Source organism: Rhinatrema bivittatum, chromosome 4 (genome assembly GCF_901001135.1).
Source record: "Rhinatrema bivittatum chromosome 4, aRhiBiv1.1, whole genome shotgun sequence".
Classification (NCBI taxonomy): Eukaryota; Metazoa; Chordata; class Amphibia; order Gymnophiona; family Rhinatrematidae; genus Rhinatrema; species Rhinatrema bivittatum.
In genome coordinates, this window is record NC_042618.1 from 42,745,820 (window position 1) to 42,765,225 (window position 19,406).

The 19,406-nt window shown below is 44.0% G+C and overlaps 1 protein-coding gene across 2 annotated transcripts in view; it reads left to right on the top strand.

Annotated features, from left to right (window-relative positions):
* The window catches only part of TDRD9 (tudor domain containing 9), a 292,409-nt gene that overhangs the window by 52,946 nt on the left and 220,057 nt on the right, over positions 1–19,406 (top strand). For both annotated transcript variants that reach the window (XM_029598050.1, XM_029598051.1), the window contains exons 4-6: positions 9,673–9,894; positions 11,523–11,645; positions 15,897–15,977. In XM_029598050.1, coding sequence (XP_029453910.1) covers positions 9,673–9,894; positions 11,523–11,645; positions 15,897–15,977 — 426 coding nt within the window. The remainder of the gene's footprint in view (positions 1–9,672; positions 9,895–11,522; positions 11,646–15,896; positions 15,978–19,406) is intronic.

A 19,406-nucleotide genomic window follows, 5' to 3' on the forward strand; every position in this document is an offset into this window, starting at 1 on the left:
GCAGATACAGGACTTCTCAGACTCCCTGCCTCAGCAATTCAAAGACCAACTACAAACCCTTGTAAGCAAAGGTTTTGAGGCAGGCAAGCATGAGATCAGAACATCTTATGACATTTCTGACACCTCTACCAGAGTGTCTGCAGCTGCTATTTCGGCAAGACTGTGGGCCTGGCTCAAGTCTTCTGACCTTCGCCCAGAAGTGCAAGACCGGTTGTCCAACCTGCCCTTGTGTAGAAGATAATCTGTTCGGCGAACAGATCCAACGGATGGTGGCCAAATTAAAAGACCATCATGAGACCCTAAAACAGCTCTCTTCAATGCCTTCCGACTTCTCCTCAAAGCAGCCCTTTAGAAAAGACTCTAAGAAGTCTTTCTACCATCCAAGAAAGTCCTACCTGCCACCAGCCAGAAACTGTGCTACGAGACCTTATCAAAAACCTCAGTCTCGCCAAATCCGAAAACAAAAACCACAAGCAGCTCCCCAGCCGGGGCCTGCTTCAGGTTTTTGACTTCCACTTGGAGAGCAGCAGCCTGATTCCTCTGTCGCACATACCAATGGGAGGTTGACTGTGCCACTTCCACAACATGTGGCATTCAATTACATCTGACCAATGGGTATTGGCAATCATTGCTCAGGGTTACCATCTGAACTTTCTCGCCCTGCCACCGGACTCCCCACCTCTACAGACGTGGAGAACATCAGAACACTCCATTCTTCTGGATCAAGAGGTCTCCCTTCTTCTCCAGTCAAGAGCAATAGAAACCGTTCCACACTCTCAGCAAGGCCTAGGGTTCTATTCCTGGTACTTCCTAATCCCCAGAAAATTGGGGGGTATCCGTCCTATTCTAGATCTATGGGCCCTCAACAAGTACCTCCAGCAAGAAAAGTTCAAGATGGTCACCTTGGGATCATTTCTACCTCTTCTACAAAGAGGAGACTGGCTCTGCTCTCTGGATCTCCAAGACGCATACACCCATATTGCGATAAGTCCAGCTCATCGCAAATACCTGAGATTCCTAGTAGGCCTCAAGCACTATCAATACAGAGTGCTTCCATTCGGCCTAGCATCTGTTCCACGAGTCTTTACAAAATGCCTCGTAGTCGTCGCAGCATTTCTCAGGACACAAGGTGTTCATGTCTACCCCTATCTGGACGACTGGTTAATTAGGGCTTCCACTCAGCAAGCTGCTCTGTCGTCCTTCAGTCTAACCTTACACACTCTAATTTCTTTAGGGTTTCTTGTCAATTACGACAAATCCTACTTAGTCCCATGTCAAACCTTATCGTTCATTGGGGCAGACTTGGACACCTTACAGGCAAAGGCTTTCCTGCCTCGACAACGAGCACTGTCTCTCATGTCTCTTACTCACCAACTGCAATCTCAACACGCTGCGACTGCATGCCAATTTCTTGTCCTCCTGGGACACATGGCGACCTCAGTCCATGTCACACCAATGGTCCGCTTGGCCATGAGGCTCATGCACTGGACTCTGATGTCTCAATGGACTCAAGCTATTCAGCCTCTGTTGTCCATTGTCCAAGTCACTGACTTACTCTGTCCCTCGCCTGGTGGAAGAATCAGACCAATCTCCTCCAGGGATTGCCCTTCCAGGTTCCGAATCCTCAAATCATTCTCACCACCGACGCTTCCAATCTCGGGTGGGGAGCCCACGTAACCGATCTGCAGACACAAGGCTCTTGGTCTCCAGAGGAAGCCAAACACCAAATAAATTTCCTGGAACTTTGAGCAATAAGATATGCTCTCAGGAACTTTCAGGATCGCCTGTCAAATCAGGTCATCCTAATTCAGACGGACAACCAGATGGCCACACAAGCAGGGAGGCACAGGCTCCTTCCTCCTGTGTCAGGAAGCTGCGCAGATTTGGGCAGAAGCCCTCTCCCATTCAAAGTACCTCAGGGCCACTACTTGCCGGGAGTGGACAATGTGCTGGCAGACAAGCTGAGTCGTGTCTCTCAACTCCTCAGTAGCGATCTCCATCTTCCAACAATGGGGATATCCTCAGATAGACCTCTTTGCGTCCCCTCAGAACCACAAAGTGGACAACTACTGCTCCCTCATTCGCAGCGAACACTCTCAGCCCAGAGATGCATTCTCCCTCATGGGCAACCGGTCTGCTTTATGCATTCCCTCCACTTCCTCTTCTTTAGAAGACTCTCGTGAAGTTACGTCAGGACAAAGGAACCATGATCCTGATAGCCCCTCACTGGCCACGCCAAGTGTGGTTTCCAGTACTTCAGGATCTCTCCATCCGCAGGCACATTCCCTTGGGAAAGGACCCGCTCCTGATCACTCAAAACGGGTGCCTACGCCATCCCAATCTTCAAGCCTTTTCCCTGATGGCATGGATGTTGAAAGGTTAATCCTTCAACCACTTAACCTTTCAGATCCAGTTCCCCTTGTCTTGATTGCTTCACGGAAACCTTCCACGAGAAACTCTTACTCTTACAAATGGAAAAGGTTCACGTCATGGTGCTCTTCTCAGTCCCTTGAACCCTGTCCAATCCCGAAGTTTCTGGACTATCTCTGGCAGTTGTCAGAATCAGGTCTAAAGACCTCTTCCATCAGAATGCATGTCAGTGCGGTAGCTGCCTTCCATAAAGGTATCTGGGATGTCCCTTTATCAGTACAACCCCTTGTAACACACTTTTTAAAAGGCTTGCTTCACATCAAGCCTCCACTGTCCTCCGGCCCCTTCTTGGGACCTTAATCTGGTTCTTGGTCTGCTCATGAAACCGCCTTTCGAGCCTCTTCACTCTTGTGAACTTCGATATCTCACATGGAAAGTGATTTTCCTTTTGGCTATCACTTCAGCTCGCAGAGTTAGTGAATTGCAGGCTCTAGTTACCTATCCACCTTACACTAAACTTCTGCAGGACCGGACGGTACGCCACACTCGCCCTAAACTCTTACCTAAGGTAGTCTCGGATTTTCATCTAAACCAATCAATCATACTACCTACCTTTTTTCCCAGGCCCCATGCCAACCCAGGAGAACAGGCTCGGCATACCCTTGACTGTAAACGGGCTCTAGCGGTTTACCTAGACCATACAGCTGCCCACAGGGAAAGCACTCAATTGTTAGTCTCTTTCCACCCTAACAAGCTGGGAAAGCCTGTGGTTAAGCGGACTCTCTCCTCCTGGTTGGCGGACTGCATATCCTTTTGCTATAAGCAAGCAGGCATTCCATTTCAAGACCGTGTTAAAGCACACTCTGTGAGGGCCATGGCGACTTCAGTAGCACACCTCTGATCGGTGCTGCTTCCTGACATTTGCAGGGCTGCCACCTGGAGTTCTCTCCACACCTTTGCAGCCCACTACTGCTTAGACAAAGCCGGAAGACAAGATTCCATCTTCGGCCAATCTGTCCTTCGCAACTTATTTACAATGTGACATAGCTATGCCCTTCCGCCTGCCCGGTGGGGTTCAGGATGCCCTCTCACAAATTCCACCCCAGTTGTTGTGCCTGTTGCACGCCTTTGGGTACATTTGGTGCATGTTAGGACATCCTCAGCTCGGTACTCACCCATATGTGAGGACTACCATCCTGCTTGTCCTGTGAGAAAGCAAATGTTGCTTACCTGTAATGGGTGTTCTCACAGGGCAGCAGGATGTTAGTCCTCACGAAACCCGCCCACCGCTCCGCGGTGTTGGGTTCGTAACATTTTGTTTTATTTTTAGGCACTGCCTGTAGCTTTCAAACAAGACTGAAGGGAGACCCCTGCTGGCTGCAGGGTTAGTGCCATGCTGGGCATGCCCAGTAGGGGCCAGTCAAAGTTCTGGAAACTTGACAGAAGTTTTCCGTGATTGGGCTCCATCCTGATGTCACCCATATGTGAGGACTAACATCCTGCTGCCCTGTGAGAACACCTGTTACAGGTAAGCAACACTTGCTTTCCACTGATTCCACTGATAACAAAAACAGTGTAAAAAGTGCTAAAAGATAGTTCATGTGGTTCTCAAAACTCCAGACAGATTTGGCTTGTGTCTCTGATACAGCTCTCCAACAGTCCTTAGATTGATCTGGGAAAAGACCTAACCTTATTAACTCAAGAAGGAAGTTCATCCAAATTGCCCATCCTTCAACCTGATGGCTTGGATGTTGAATGCTCAGTAATTACAGATTTCCTTTTGCCCAGAGAAATTGAGGACATAATAGTATCTGCCAGGAAGCCATCAACTAGAAGAGCTTATGGCGTTAAATGGAAAAGGATTTCCATATGGTGTCAACAAAAATGTCTTGGGCCAATTCACATGTGATCCCAAACATTTACTAACCTACTTGCTCTTTGTTTCTGAATCAGGCATTGCCACATTGTCAGTAAGAGTACATCTCAGCATAATAGTGGCTTAACATTTTCAAATTGACAGCCTATATCAACTCATCAACTGATATAAAAATTTATGAAAGGCTTATGGCAAGTTAAACCTCTGGTACAGAAACTACTTGGGATCTGAATGTGCTGTCTCAGTGAAGCTGCTCTTTGAATCAGTAGTTTCTCAAGTTTTTAATATGAAAAGTATTTCTTGTAGCAGTCACTTCAGCCAGAAGAGTCTGAGAGCTTCCGGCATTTAGTTCATTATCTATTGTATATACAGTTTTTCCTCACTATGGTGATACTCCACATCTACCTCCAGTATCTACTTTCCATACTAAATAAGCCATTGTATTACCTACCTTATTCCTAAGGCCACACGCATATGAAGGTGTGAAAGCCCTTCATACCCTAGACTGTAAAAGAGCCGTAGCCTTCTGCAAGTGAAGAACTGAGCCACATTGTCAGGTTTTGCAACTCTTCATATCTTATGATCCTAACAGACTTGGACATACTAATCACCAAATGTCTAACTGGATAGCAGACTATGTACAGCACTGCTACATATTAGCAGGCCTACAAATTGCAGATTCCATCAAAGTTCATCAAGTTAAACCTATGGTCTTAACCAGTGTTCATCTATGAGTAGTACCTCTCAAAGACAACTATAACGCTGAAACTTGGTTGTCACCTTTATGTTCTTTTTCTGTGTGGACAACTTCTCAGAGTGACAGTAAATTAGACAAACGGTTTAGCATAGCCTGTTTGCCTAGTTTACTCTCCATAGGATTAGGGGGGGGGGGTCCTTGCTTGCTTGCTTGCTTGCTTATTCAGTAAATGCTCTTCTGCAGTCTTCCTCTTGGGACTCCCCACATCATGGCTAATTCAGCCTTGCTTATCGATGGAAAAAGCAACTTTGCTTACTGTAATGGTGTTTGCTGTAGATAGAATGTATTAATCATGCTATATACTGTCCTGTTTCCTTGGAAAGTTGACTGTATAACTAGATTTAGCTCTAAAATTGGCTGAGGAAGCTCGAGGGAATTCCTGCGCAGTTCTCAGAGCTAAAAGCTCTACTAGCTAGGAGATAGTCGAATGTTCAGTACCACTGGATGAGGTCAACCCATATGTCCTGACTATTTCTTCCTACTGTCTATGGAAAACACCTTTAACAGTAAGCAAACTTGCTTTACTGATACTTAGCTTTTAGCTTGGGAACCACCTCAGGACTGTCAGCATAGCTTTTACAGCACATTTCTTTTTTTTAGGCTTCCATCTTAATCATAACCAGCCTTTATTGGGGGCTATGGTATGATGAATCTTGATTCATAACCCCCAGGGTATTCCTCTTTCTCCTACCTCCTCTCACCAACACACACACTTTTGAAAAATCTTTGTAACATTATAAACAACAAATAATAATTAGATAAATACTGCATGGTATTTTTACCCCCACAGCCCCCCACAAACACTTCTGCCAGACCACAACCTAAGCAAGAAGGAAGGAAAACGAAATATGATGCAGGATTGGAAGGTTTCTCCTTGCACTGTCCAATCCTTGCGAAAACAGATGCAAATCTCAAAGCCACTCCTGGAAACTAGCCTTTTGCCAAAAGGGTACGGTTAAAGTTCGCTCAAATGGGTTTCCCAATCTCTTAAACGTTTTCCTCTGGCTCCCTCAGAACACATTTTGCTTGTACAATATTGCATCGGTACCATAGTCATAATTTTTTTTTCTTCCACATGGTAGTACCTGGCAAATTATCTAACCATCAAATCATAATACATTGTTTTCCCAATCAAACAAGCTTTAAATAACAGTTTATGAAATTTCTCCACAAAAGTCCCTATAGGAATGATATAAAATGTAGAAGGATTTGGTCATAGGCACACCCTTTCCCAGCATAGTAGCCTTCTTCCATGTTGTTTGGCCCAGAAATAAAAAGAAATATGACAATCCCATAAGCGATGCAATAATGTCAGCTTTAAACACTCCAAGAGGTGAAAACACTATCCTATGTATAATAGGCAATTGCACTTCTCTTAATCTCATTTTCCGCAATTCGAGAAGTCGTCATGTAAGTAGATCATATAATTTCCTTAGTAAGTGCAGTACCCAAGTTTTTACTCCACACTTACGCTAAGACCTGAATACTGCATTGGGCCTAACATTCTGTAAAAATGTATAGAGGCAAGACAAGGTACCTTTGCCCTTTTTAAAAACTGATGTCAGTTTTTGAAATAATGTCTATATCTTTTGTAAATGCTGAATATATGAAATGCCTAATTTGAAAATAAATCTTTTATTTTGGAGCAGGGATGTTTCTTTCCAGTACTCAAAATCACCACCTTGTTTTGTATTTTTCACTATTAAGTCTGATAAAGTCTCTCAGCCAGTAATTTGTAAATAAGATAATCACCAGGTACAAACTTTGGCTTTCTTCTTAAAGGTAGATAAAGAGAAATGCATCAGATAAAGACAGATTTTTCTTTAAAGACTGCCAGGCTCGCCTCATTGATCAAACAAGTAGTGCATCAGCGAAAACACCAATTAAATCTTCTTTTGAAGCATACAGAACAAATCTCAAGTCCATACAGAGGAACCATATATTTCTCAAATCTTATATAAACACACATTTTTGTCAAAACAGCCAATCTCCCAAAGTGTGCATAAAACAAACTAAATTATCTAATCTAAAATTTAGAAAATCCTAAGCTTCCAACATAAAGCAAATAAACCTTTCAAATTTATTCTGGCCCTCTTTACTTTTTCATAAAAATCTGTTGTATATGCTATTCAAGGTCTTAATATCTTTCTTGAAAAGCAAAATATGTAATATCTGCTGGAGATAAAGTAGTTTTGGAACTGGTATCTTATACAGAGTCATTCTACCATGTAAAGATAGTGGAAAGGCCCTCCATCCCAGTGTCTTATCCTGAATTTCCATATGCAAGGGTCTGACATCGGCATACCAGCGCCCACAATCTCTAATGCATCTTCAGACCCACGTACTTGATCATATCAGCAGCCCACTTGAACGGAAAGTATAGCAGTTTAGACTTAGGGTTCCCAAAATATTCAAACCTTCCCATTTGTCCAAATTTAAGTTTCCGATTGAAAGAACTGCTGAAAACTTTAAATATGGACAACACTTTAGGCAGAAAATGCCACGCATCAGAAAGCATTAATAACACTTCTGCAAACAGTAAAATCCTGGAAGCAATATCTTGCTTAAAAATGCTAGAAGTTGCTAAGTCCCTTTCTACCTTCCATACCAAAGGTTCTAATGTTATTAAAAGCAGGAGTGACTATGGGCATCTCTGCCACATCCCTCTCTGGAGCTCAAAAGTCTCTGATAGACGGCACCGGACTGGTCTCCCCCTGATCTAGACCAAGGGAGGAGCAGTTGGGTTCAAGAGAAGGAAAGCTGAGAAGGTTGAAAGGTATTCACTTGGTTATTTTGATGGCCAGTTCAGGAATGTAGTGTTGTATGTTCCATGCTCAGTACTAGGTGGACTAGGAGATTGCCTAGGGTGTCACCAGTCCGGGGGAGGGGGGCATCAGCATGGTCTCTCCCTCCCGCCTGTGCGGCAGGAAGAGAATGCGCCATGGCATGGTCCCGTGCGGGCAGGAAGAGTCCATGCCGATACCAACATAAGCGGGAAGAAAAAGAGTGCGACCTCGCTGCAAGAAGATGCGGTACTGGCCCAGGCTGTGCTGCAGTGAAGAACAGGAAGAGCAGCAGCAGCTGACCTGCGTGACCCCGCCCATTCAGGAAGTCGTAATGTCTGCCCCGGACCCTGCTTGGCTGTAGGAAGCTGAGCAGGAGACAGAAGTGTTAGCCCCCGCAGGCCTGAAGAAAGAGGAAAAGCACCATGGGCTGTAGGGGCTGAAGGATGAGGCTGTTGCTGTTGGCCTTGTGTTGCCGGGGGAGGGGAAGTGAGTGAGAGCATTCGTGTGTGCATGTATGAGAGAGAGGTCATGTCGGGGTGTGTGCATGTATATGAGAGCATCTCCGTGTATGTGCATGTATGAAAGTATGTCTGTGCATATAAGAGGACAGGGTATGTCTGTGGGTGCATGTATGTGAGAACAAATATGCATACATATGAGAGAGAGAATAAAGTTTGAGCAACAACCCCTCTCCTCTCCCCCTGCTAATCCACAACAATCTCAGGGCATCTGGAATTCAAAAGATCCCAGGTATGGACAGTAGGGAACTTTTTTTTTCTGTAATAATTTTAATTGGGTGCTCTCTAATGTGTCTGTTTTTTAAATAGTTTATTTGGTATTTGAAAAATTTGTATACCTTTTAAATTACTGGATAATGTTCTATTCGTCAGCTGTTATGAAATATTCTTTTAATAATATGGTGTTACTTGATTTTATTGTTAAAATTAAGCATATTAAGAATATTTTAGGATTATTAGATATTTTATGTAGAGAATGATAGTTTTAAGTTAAATTTTGTTAATTTTATAATTTATGATGTTTTATTGATTTTATCTGTGGTAAACCGTTTCGATAGATCTCTGAGCGACGGTAGATAAATAAATTTATAATTTATTTGTGTGTGGGGGGGTGGCAGTAGGCTGAAAGTTTCACCTAGCGCACCTAATCTTGCACTGGGCCCCGTCCATGCTGCTTTGGTTTCTCTATTTTTATCAGCTGAGAACCTACAAAACTAATTTTTTCTTCTCATCCCACTCTTGATATATTTTGATTCTTGGGTTAGGAGCTGCATTTTTGAAAGTATCTCCCTATTTACCCACTCCCATCCTTATGAATCTAAACGTACTGGGGAGCTTGTGTGCTGCGCCTCATGCAGGTATCCCACCGATTGGGGAATGAGTCCGCAGCAGCTGTTTATGTTAAACAAGTCAAAATAACTTATGAGATCAGCAACATGACTGACAAATCCTCCAGCTTTCCATTTCTATGTTGTATACAGGCAATGCAGATTAACCTATTCCTTCTAGATGGTGCTTCGCTGGAAAGTTTGTGTTAGATTTTATAAAAGTATTTTTAAAATATTTTATTTAAAGATTCATATTTAATGCATAATCATTTAGGTCATGCAATTCATAAGGGTGTATCCAGTTATATTGCGTACGGTCTCCTTGGATATGAATCATTGTCCTTTCTCTATGCCTTCGTTACAACCTGCTGGAAACCTTTTTAATTGCATGAAAACATTTTCAGGTGGCAATTCAGCACGCCATATGCAAACTGAACATTTGTGGCATTTTCTGAAATAGTTATTTGTGGTCTGTGAATGTGTGTTAAATTTGTTGGTTTTTTTTCACCCCCTCCCTTTGTTTTGGCCATGTGATTAGTTGATTTCCCTGATAGAGACCAATTCTGTTGTGATTGTGCGTGGGGCAACTGGCAGTGGTAAAAGTACTCAGCTTCCGCAGTTCATCTTGGATTACTTTACTCTGAGCTCTTCCTACTGCAACATCGTGGTCACCCAGCCTCGAAAAATAGGTGCCAGCAGCATTGCAAGGTGGATTTGTGAGGAGCGACATTGGAAACTGGGTGGCACTGTAGGATATCAGGTAGGATAATCCCCCTTCTAAATCTTGCTGCTTTGTTTGATACTCTAACCCTTTTTCTGTATTCATGTGGTTTACTACATAGACACTATAAAGTAATCTGCGACCAACTTAAGGGGCTGATGCAGTTAAGGTGTGCCTAGCCTAACACATGGTTTTACTCGTGATTGGGCGTGCAAGGATAGTGTCGATGCAGTAAGGAGATCAGCACGTCCAAAATGCATACCCTATAGCGACCAACACATGTGTAAATTATATGCAAATGAAGACATTACCTATTTTCACCTAATGCAGGAAAGTGCACCCAAAAGCTGCATTTTTATATGCTGGACAATGTACTCCGGTTCTGGAGATGGAGTTTATTTACAGTCAAGGGCTGATGAGAAAATTGTTCTTGTGTATTGCGAAAAGTGTGTCCTCCATAGTAACATATTTACCACTTCTCTGGTTTCCCTGGTCAAGTCAAAGTATGTGTTTTTTACAGTATAGATATATTTTTCTTCTCCTGGTTTCCTTGTAAGCAACTTAAGAGAAGGGAATGTACAGCCTGAGGAAAAGGTCAGGGTTTTAATTGGTGTCCTCAAAATGCATTCTCAACAATTAACCTGAAATTGTAACGAATGCACAATTTTGATGCCCGAGCACCCGATGCAATAAACCTTTTGAGCGCTTTATCGCACGTTTGTTCCTGGTGCGCCCTTTTTGTACACCAATTTGACTTTTGCTCTCTTTTGAATATTGCATCGGGCGTACAGGGGATGTTGCGCGACCGTTAGGAAAACGGGAGCTCACATCTGGCTCCCATTTTTGGTGCGCGTTCTGTTGCATCAGCCTGTATGTGTGTGGGCATAAGATACAATGCGATTTGCTTTCATGTTGCCTCTTAACTCTGTGGTAAGAACAGAATCCTGATACGATGTCAACTCTCTGAAAATGGGCTTGCAGGTCCATCGGGCAGGTTCAAAATTGCGCCCTAAATTTTCAAAGGGAAACCCCCGCGCTGGATTTCTTTTTTGAAAATCAAACTTGCCACAGAGCAGGGCTACCTTTTTTTTGGTCGCATAAGTTTCCCCCTGCTGTGACACAGGTGCAAATGCATGGGGCTTTCCAAATGAGTCCCCGTGCGTACCTTTCGTTTCCCAGCCTTTTTCTGCCCCGTTCTGTGCACAGGTAAAAGCGAAAGTGTGTTTGCTTTTTTTTTTACCCACTGACGGGGGTGGTATGTGTGGCAATATTCAGGTCTTTTCACCAGTGTAAAAACCTTTTGCAAATGGCCTTATTGCTCAGACTACAGTTGGGTTTGCAGCTTGTAAGCCTCAGATAAATTAAGGATGGGGAGGGTGAATAGCTGCAAATCCATTGCCTTATAACTTTGCAAAAATGTGTTCATTTATGTAATGATTGTTGATTCAGGACACTTGTAAGGAACTAGCAGGGACTTCAGCTCTGGTTAGACTTTTTTTTTTTTTTTTTTTTGGAGACTTAGACATTATTGCTCCTTCCTTGGATGGTCCAGAGTTGCTTGATTTTCTTTATATAGTTCTGTTCAATTTTCCAGGGGAAAGAAGACAAATTCCAAATAATCCATTGTAAACCTAGCATTAACCCTATTTTTATTTTCCCCCTCCTAGGTTGGTTTAGATAAATTTGCGACAAAGGACACGAGGCTAATTTACATGACAACTGGCGTCCTCCTCCAGAAAATCGTTGGTGCCAAAAGCCTGTCGGAGTTCACGCACATCTTCATAGATGAAGTGAGCAAATTCTGTCTCCTTTTTATCCACTTGGGAGAAGTACTTTATGAAAATATTCAGTCAAACTTGTGTTTCATAACTGGTGTGGGCTGAGGTATCCGTAGCTTAAAAGAAGAAAAAGCAGTGGCTCGTCTGGAGCCATCAGACGCGTCGCAGGGCTGTCAGCTGGTGAGCTGCCTAGGCTTCAGGAAAGCATTTTACCTTCGATGCACCTGGGATTTGAGTTTGAGGCCATGCAAGAACAGTGCAATGGTGCAGGAAAGAGGATATTCCTCTTGTTACTGCCGTTGGCAAAATTGGTTGAAAAGGAAGAAAAGAGTAAGCTTGCACAACCGAGATGTCTTCTTTCTCCTTGCAGTTACCACATCCACCTTTAAGCAGAAAACTCTGAGCCACTTAAATCCAAGTCTAAAGAGATGCTTACAACGTGGGTGTAAGTTTTCATTCCAAGTTTGATACTCCCTTAGAATAAGGTTCATTAAAGGGTGGTTTTTTTTGTTTTTTTTTTTTTTTAAACACCCAAGAACTTGGGTGAACCTGATTTTCCAGTAGTTGATGTCTTCCTTGCAAGTAGACCTGGTTTTGGGAATGTCTACTGACCTGTCCCACTGCCGAATGCATCCCGCCACCAGATCGTGTAGGGTGCTGGTTAGTCTGTCGCCTTCCATAGCAGAGGGGCATGCAGTGCTCTCACCTTGAAGTAAGGTGGTGATCCTCCTAGAGATGGCATGGGGGGGGGTTTGCCCCAGAGGCACCGAACTGAATGATAGTGTGCGAGGTGGAGCCCCGCTCAGAGAACTGGAAATTCTTTGCCAGTCACAATTTAGCTGTTGCTGCTATTAATATACTGAAATCATAATCCCCTGCTTTGAAAATGAGTCCCTTTCCCTGGCACTGGCTTTAATGCTATAAGCACAGGATTTATAAGCTCAGAAGAGGATAAAAATGCAGGAAATCGGAAATTTTATGTATAAAGGATTTCAAAACATGAGAGAGTTTGAATGAGGGAAACACAGATTTTACTGCCATCCGTGAAGAAGCAGAAAACTCTTGAAATGGAAATTCTGTGAGGCACTGCTTAAATCTACAGTCTTGTTTCTTATTTTTCTTTTTTTCGTTTTTTTGTTTCACTGTTTCTGTTGACTTGTGGTATACAAACACTTGCTGTAGTGAAAGCAGTGAGAGAGACTTAATTATGAAGAGAAAGCACAAACAAGTGATATTGAATGTATTTAAGAGAAGCTGGTTATTTTGTCTTTACCTACCAGCAGTGTCTGTCTGAGCTTTGCAGGAGAGATCTGGATAACTACCTCCTTGATCACCTTGCATACGTTTTCAGGTGTTTCTAGTAACACAGTGAGTGATGGAAACATTTTTTTTTTATAACCTAGCCTCTTTTACCTCACCTTTTTAACTGTGCCAGTAATCATTTGGCCTGCCTGCCTTCCTTTATGCGTGAAATACATCTGAATTGTACTTCTAAGATGGTATTTTTAAACAATATCCACACCTGTTGCATACTCTTAACCTTTGCAGCTGCACCTTTCAGTTTTTTTTCTATTTTCCTCATTTATCAGTTTCCCCTTAGAAAGTTTAGTGTTAGAGCTGTAGATTTACCTATTTTCCCCCTTCTAGTTATTACAGTGGGCCCTTGAGTTACGACCAAATTTCGAGTTACGAACAAAATTCTGGTTTTGAGTTACGAACAGATCTTGAGATACAACCAAAATATTTCTGTTCAGGAGAGGGGGAGGGAGAGAGATTGAGAGTAGCCATAATGCTTTCACACTAGATAGGTATTTATATCTCTATGGGAAGCCCACCTAGTAACTCGAGGTGAGGTTTAGGTATTAGTGTAGGTGTTAGGGGCCACTTTGACATGCAGAGTGTGGCATACAAACAGAACAGTGCACTCTTGTGAAGATTTGATGACCTTCGGAGTGAGGAAACTCACTCAAAGATGAGATTTGTGCAATGTTCTCTCAAGCTAGCTTGATGTTACCCAAGTAGAGAGTCCATATGCAGATATCATAAAGGAACTGGTGGATGAGGTGAAATTGTTGTTTCTGGTAGGCTAGGCACATTTTATAACTTTTTGGTGAGTACACTAGGAAATTATTGGTGTTTCTGGTAATTAGAGACATTATACAACCAGTTTTTATTATAGAAATGGTTAGGTAAGGGGTGCTTTTGGGAGGTTTGGAACGCATTATGGGTATTTCCATTATTTCCTATGGAAAAAATAGTCTTGACTTACAACCAACTTGAGTTACAACCAGCCCTCTGGAACCAATTGAGTTAGTAAGTCAAGGGACCACTGTAGTTCAAATCTGATCACTATTGCCAAGTAGCCCCACAACCATTACCTCTCTCCAAATCCTGCATTCTACTAAGAATTAGATCTAAACTAGCTTCCTCTGTCATTGGTTTGTGAACCATTTGTTGCATAAAGCTGTCATTTATTCCATCCAAGAATTTTGCCCCTCTAGCATGTCCTGGTGTTACATTTACCCAATCATTTGAAATCTCCCATTATTACTGCACTGCCAAATTGGTTAGCTTCCCTGATTTCTTTTAGCATTTCATCGTATAGCTCGTCATTTTGGCCAGGTGGATGGTAAAAGACTTATTGCTATATTTTTACCCAACACACGTGGGATTTCTACCCATAAAAATTCTACTGAGCACTTAGTCTCTTTTATGATCTTTATCTTGTTGGACTCTATGCCATCCTGGACAAAAAGCACCCTTCCACTAAATTGATCATCCCTATAATAGTGATTGTACCCTGGTTTAGCACTATCCCATTGGTTAACCTCCTTGCACCAGGTCTCTGAGATGGCCAGTTTTGTCTGTCTCTCATCTTTCACTGTTATACACGCAAACTCTCCCATCTTCGTAGACTTCTAGCATTGGCATACAGGCTTTTAGCTCAGGTGATTCTTTAGCTATAGACCCATGGACTACTGTAGCTTTTATTGGAAGCTCTCTATTGGGATGCCCTAACTCTCCTGCTTCATTAGTATCCTTTGAAGATACCTCCCTCTGAACCATGCGCTTCTGAGTGACTGTCTGCTTTCCCCCTTGTTCTAGTTTTAAAACTGCTCTATCTCCTTCTTAAAGGCTAGCGCCAGCAGCCTGCTGCTGCCCTGGTTGAGGTGGAGCCTATACTTTTGGAAAAGAGTCTCCCGTCCCCAAAAGGTTCCCCAGTTCCTAACAAAACTGAATCCCTCTTCCCTGCACCATCGTCTCGTCCACGCATTGAGACTCGGGAGCTCTGCCTGCCTCTGGGGACCTGCACGTGGAACAGGGAGCATTTCAGAGAGTTTCACCCTGGAGGTTCTACCTTTCTACCTAAAATCCTGATTTTTGGCTTCTAGATCCTCCCTACTACATTTTCCTGTGTCGCCGATGCCCACATGTAGCACGACAGGCAGATCTGAATATGGAGCGAGGGAGTATGATGCATGGACTAAGTCTTTCCCAGGCATATAGCATAGCAAGATGGAAAGCGTGGACTTTGTAGTTGGTGGTGGAGAAAAGCAGAGATAAGAGCTGGTTGAATGGAGCAGGTTTAGGGAACAAGAAGAGAAGATACATAATTAGGAGTTGCAGAGGGAATGCATATAAGTAGCTTGAACTTTGTGTGGAGGCAGACAGGGAGCCAGTGTAGCAACTTGAGGTGTGTTATGCTCATAATGTAATTAGCCGTGCAGCTGAATCTACCTGAAATACTATCTGTACTTCACTGTTTTTCTCATCTCCCACCCCCTCATCCTTGTGAATGCATTGTTTAACCTGAGGCTTGAGGAAAGCTGAACAGGAAGCCACCCCTCAGGCTAAAAAAAACCTGATACTGCCACCATAACCAGAGGTGCCTGTTCCTTGCATGCTTTCGTGCTTTAAGGCTTATTGCTTCTCAGCCTTTGCACATAAGATAAATAAGAGTCCAGCTGATGGTGGTCCCTTCTCGGCCTTGTGGCTGAGATTGATAACCTGTGCATTATGGGAGATGGTGGGGGGAGGAGGAGGGAATGATGAATGTTGTGCCACCTGACCCCATTGGGCACAGGGATTCTGTTTTGGACCCCAATTAAAATGGGTGGATTAAACATCCCATGAAAAGAAAGATCTATGTCCCTCTTTTAAGCATCTGACTGAAAGCACCATGGTGGCCGACCTGGACATTGTATATATTGTGTTAAATAGTGCTCTGGACCAAAACCTCATAGAGAAATTAATGTCTTGCAGGTGCACGAGCGTACCGAGGACCTGGATTTCTTGTTGTTGGTGGTCCGTAAGCTTCTGCGTACAAACTCGCGATTTGTGAAGGTAAGGTGCAGATGCATGAAATGAGCAGAAGTGCTAGAAGCTGTGTATGCATGCGTTTGTTTGTTTTTTTTTATTTTCAGTTTTATTTTTTTTACAGCACTCTTCTTTTTCTCTCCCCCCTCCCCCCCCCCCAAAAAAAAATACCTGAAAACACTATCCTATCTGACCACAGTAACATTGCATATGCAGGTGCAAAACTAACCTCACAAACACAAATAGGTGCTGAAACCTTGCAAGCCAGGATTTTCAGTCTCACCAAATGTATGGGTAATTGCTTCCAGACTTTAAAAAATTTTTTTTGCCAAGAATCATATCCGTTTCGGTTTGTGTCGCTGCACACAGCCAAAATGTGTGCAGAATGGCCCACCTCACCGCATTTCCTCCAGCGTTTATATCGTTTGCCACCTCTTGCCAGGTAGAACAGTGCATGCTGTCTAAAAGCAGTGGAACTTCTGCCACCTGGGAGGTGTGGAAAGCTTTCATACCATCCTGTTTTACCGTATTCCAGGCCTCATTGGAAACATCAGCTGCCAGTTCTAAGGGACTATTTCTATCTGACAGTCGTTAGAATTACATTCTGTATTGTCCAAAATCTTATTTATACTGGAGAACAGACCCTGTCCTGCTTTACATTTTTTGGTGAGCTAATATAGTCTTTGAGAGGAGATGTATGCTATCAAATTCTGGCCCTTTGTCATAAAGGGCTCCGTTTTCAAAAATTCGCCGGGTAGATAATGACAAATTTCATTTTAGATGGTTAGACAGATTTCCAGCCAAACCTAATCGGCTAGATTTTAACTGCTCAAAATCTTACTGGCTAGATTTAGGGCAGCATTTTGTACGGCTGGCGTTGCCTGGCTAAGATACAAGCCTGCTTCAGGAACACCACTGGAGCTGGTCAGTGGGAGAAAATTTTTAAACAGCAGAGGATTAATTGGTTAACTCCCAAAGTTAGCTGATTGGAGCTGATTTTCAAAAGGTTTAAATACTTGTAAAAAATCAGTATTTTCCATCTTTAATTCTGTTTGAAGGTTAGCAAATGAAATTTACTTAATTGCTGTACCTTGGTGTAGCTGATCTTCCCATACGTCAATTGCACCCTTTTCATGATGGGGAAGATTTAGAGCTGGTTGCTTATTGCAGCTCCTTATTTCAGGGTTGTAAGGTTACGGCTCTGAAAAGCCATCCAGCTCATTCAGAGCTCAGCAGCAGCCCAGATCACGTCACGCCTCTTGATTTGCATTGGCTGCCAGTGGCTTAGAGTAAATTTCTAAGTTCTATCCATCGTTTTTAAAGCCTTGCGTTTTGGCTACCTTGCAGATGTTTTAGTGTGCTCCATGAGCCACTGCTCTGAGTCGCCGGAGAAGCCGGGAGCCGGCAACACGAGAGGAGCAGCAGTTGGGGGGGGAGGAAGCAGTGCGTGGTACCGGCTGAGCCCAGGCAGTCACTCACGCTGCTCCTCCTCCTGTAAACTTTGCCATGTGCATGCCCCTGTCTCCTCGCTGGCATCTTCTCCCACCTCCCAAACCCTCGCATACTGGATCAGCTGACTCCTTTGGCTTGGGTAATGATGGCGTGGTACCAGCAGGCTGGAGGTAATGCAACTTCCGGTGGAGGCCGAAAAGATGATGTGGATGAGTTAGGTGGGCTGGAAAGAAGGCGCTGATGAGTAGGTTTTGTCCTGTGAGCCGGTATTTTGCCCACCTTTCGATTAGGGGGGAGAACTGGAAGAGACAGCTGTCTGCAGCTGGAAGTTGCTGATGTAGGGCAGCACAGGGCCTCAAATGCAGGGACTCTGGGGTAATTGTCCAGGCTCATTCTTCCTCTTCTCCCCTCGCCCACCCAAGAGTGGGATGTCCCTGCACAATATCTAATTTTTCTCATTTTGTTTTTATTTTATTTGTCAGTTTTTGTATACAGTCGTTTAGAGAGAAGTTGAGAAAAGGGGAAAAAACATTCAGCTTTTTTTTTTTTAATAAACTTAGTGTTGTGTGGCTGACCACTGGCTGTCCCTACCTCTGATGCCGAGAATTGCTGGCAAGACGCCCTCCTAGACCAAGACACGGTAGGCCGCCGTGCAACGCTGTCTGTGCCGCTCAGCTGAGCAGGCGTCCCTAGGCGTGCGCGCGCGGCTCCCGATACTTTAAAAGGCCCACGGCCCGAGCCCTCTACAATGCTCCTCCTACTGATGTCATCAGGATTCCCTTTTTAAGCCAGCCTGAACCTGATTCTGATGCCTCAGCAACAGGGCTCCACTCCTGCGAGTAGCTGGTTGTGTTTTGCGTCCAAGGTTCCTGTGTTCCTGACTCCTGCATTCCTCTTCTGGTGTTCCTCCTCCCTTGTTTTCAGCTCCCTTCTCCCAGGACTGATTCTCTGGTTTGGACCTTGACTCGTTGTCTTCCTGGACTGACTTCTGGCTGACCTCTCACCTTCTCTTGACTTTGCTTGTGCTGCTGCCTGCCCTGGCCACGGTTCATCTTTATGTTCACTATTCTGCTGCCTGCCCCGACTCCGGCCTGTTTGGACCTCCTCTCAGCCTACTCCTTTCTTCGGATACCACACTTTTCAGAGGCTGGCGCTTAATCCAGCCGGCCCCAGCACCCAAGGGCTCAACCTGCTGGGAATGAGGGCTGGTAGTGGTGACGTTCCTGTTAGGCCTCTGCACTTGCCAACTTCCGCCTGCTGACAGCGGGGACCTACAAGGCCTTGCCCTGTAGGTGGCGCCAACTTCGCTTTGGCTGAAGAGTCCACTGATGTAACACTTGTGTGTTTGTATACTGCAAATTTAATAAAACCTAAGAGCAAATATCATTGAACATATGCTACAGTAACTACGCTCTAAACCATGGGATCTCAACACAGTCCTCGGGGACACACTTAGCCAGTCAGGTTTTCTGGATATCCACAATGAATATGCATAAGAGAGATCTTCATACAGTGGAGGCGGTGCATGCAAATCTACCTCATCCATATTCATTGTGGATATCTAGAAAACCTGACTGGCCACGTGTGTCCCTGAGGACAGGGTTGAGAAACCACTGCTCTAAACAAAACCAGCTTTCTAATCCACTCTTTCTTAATCCATATCCCAACCAGATCTATCTTCAATCTGAACAACCCCATCCCCTCCCCCAGCACCCCCATCACTTCCGAGCAAGCTTTCACATTCCTCCCATCCTCCTATTACCCAAAGGAGCAAAAAGAAAGGAACAACCACCTTCTTTTTAAGCCCAGATAATTCATTTCTTTAACAGAGCTAGGGAGCAGTGTGGTTAAGTGGCCCTTTGGGATCTAGCTCACTACTGATCCCTTTTGAATGCTTTCTTTGCCAGTGACAACAGGAAGGAAGAGTGACTGAATCGCCTGGAAGAGCGAAGAGTGTAGCATGCCTTCACTTCGTCCTTGAAAGCTGTCTTTTTTTTTTGTATG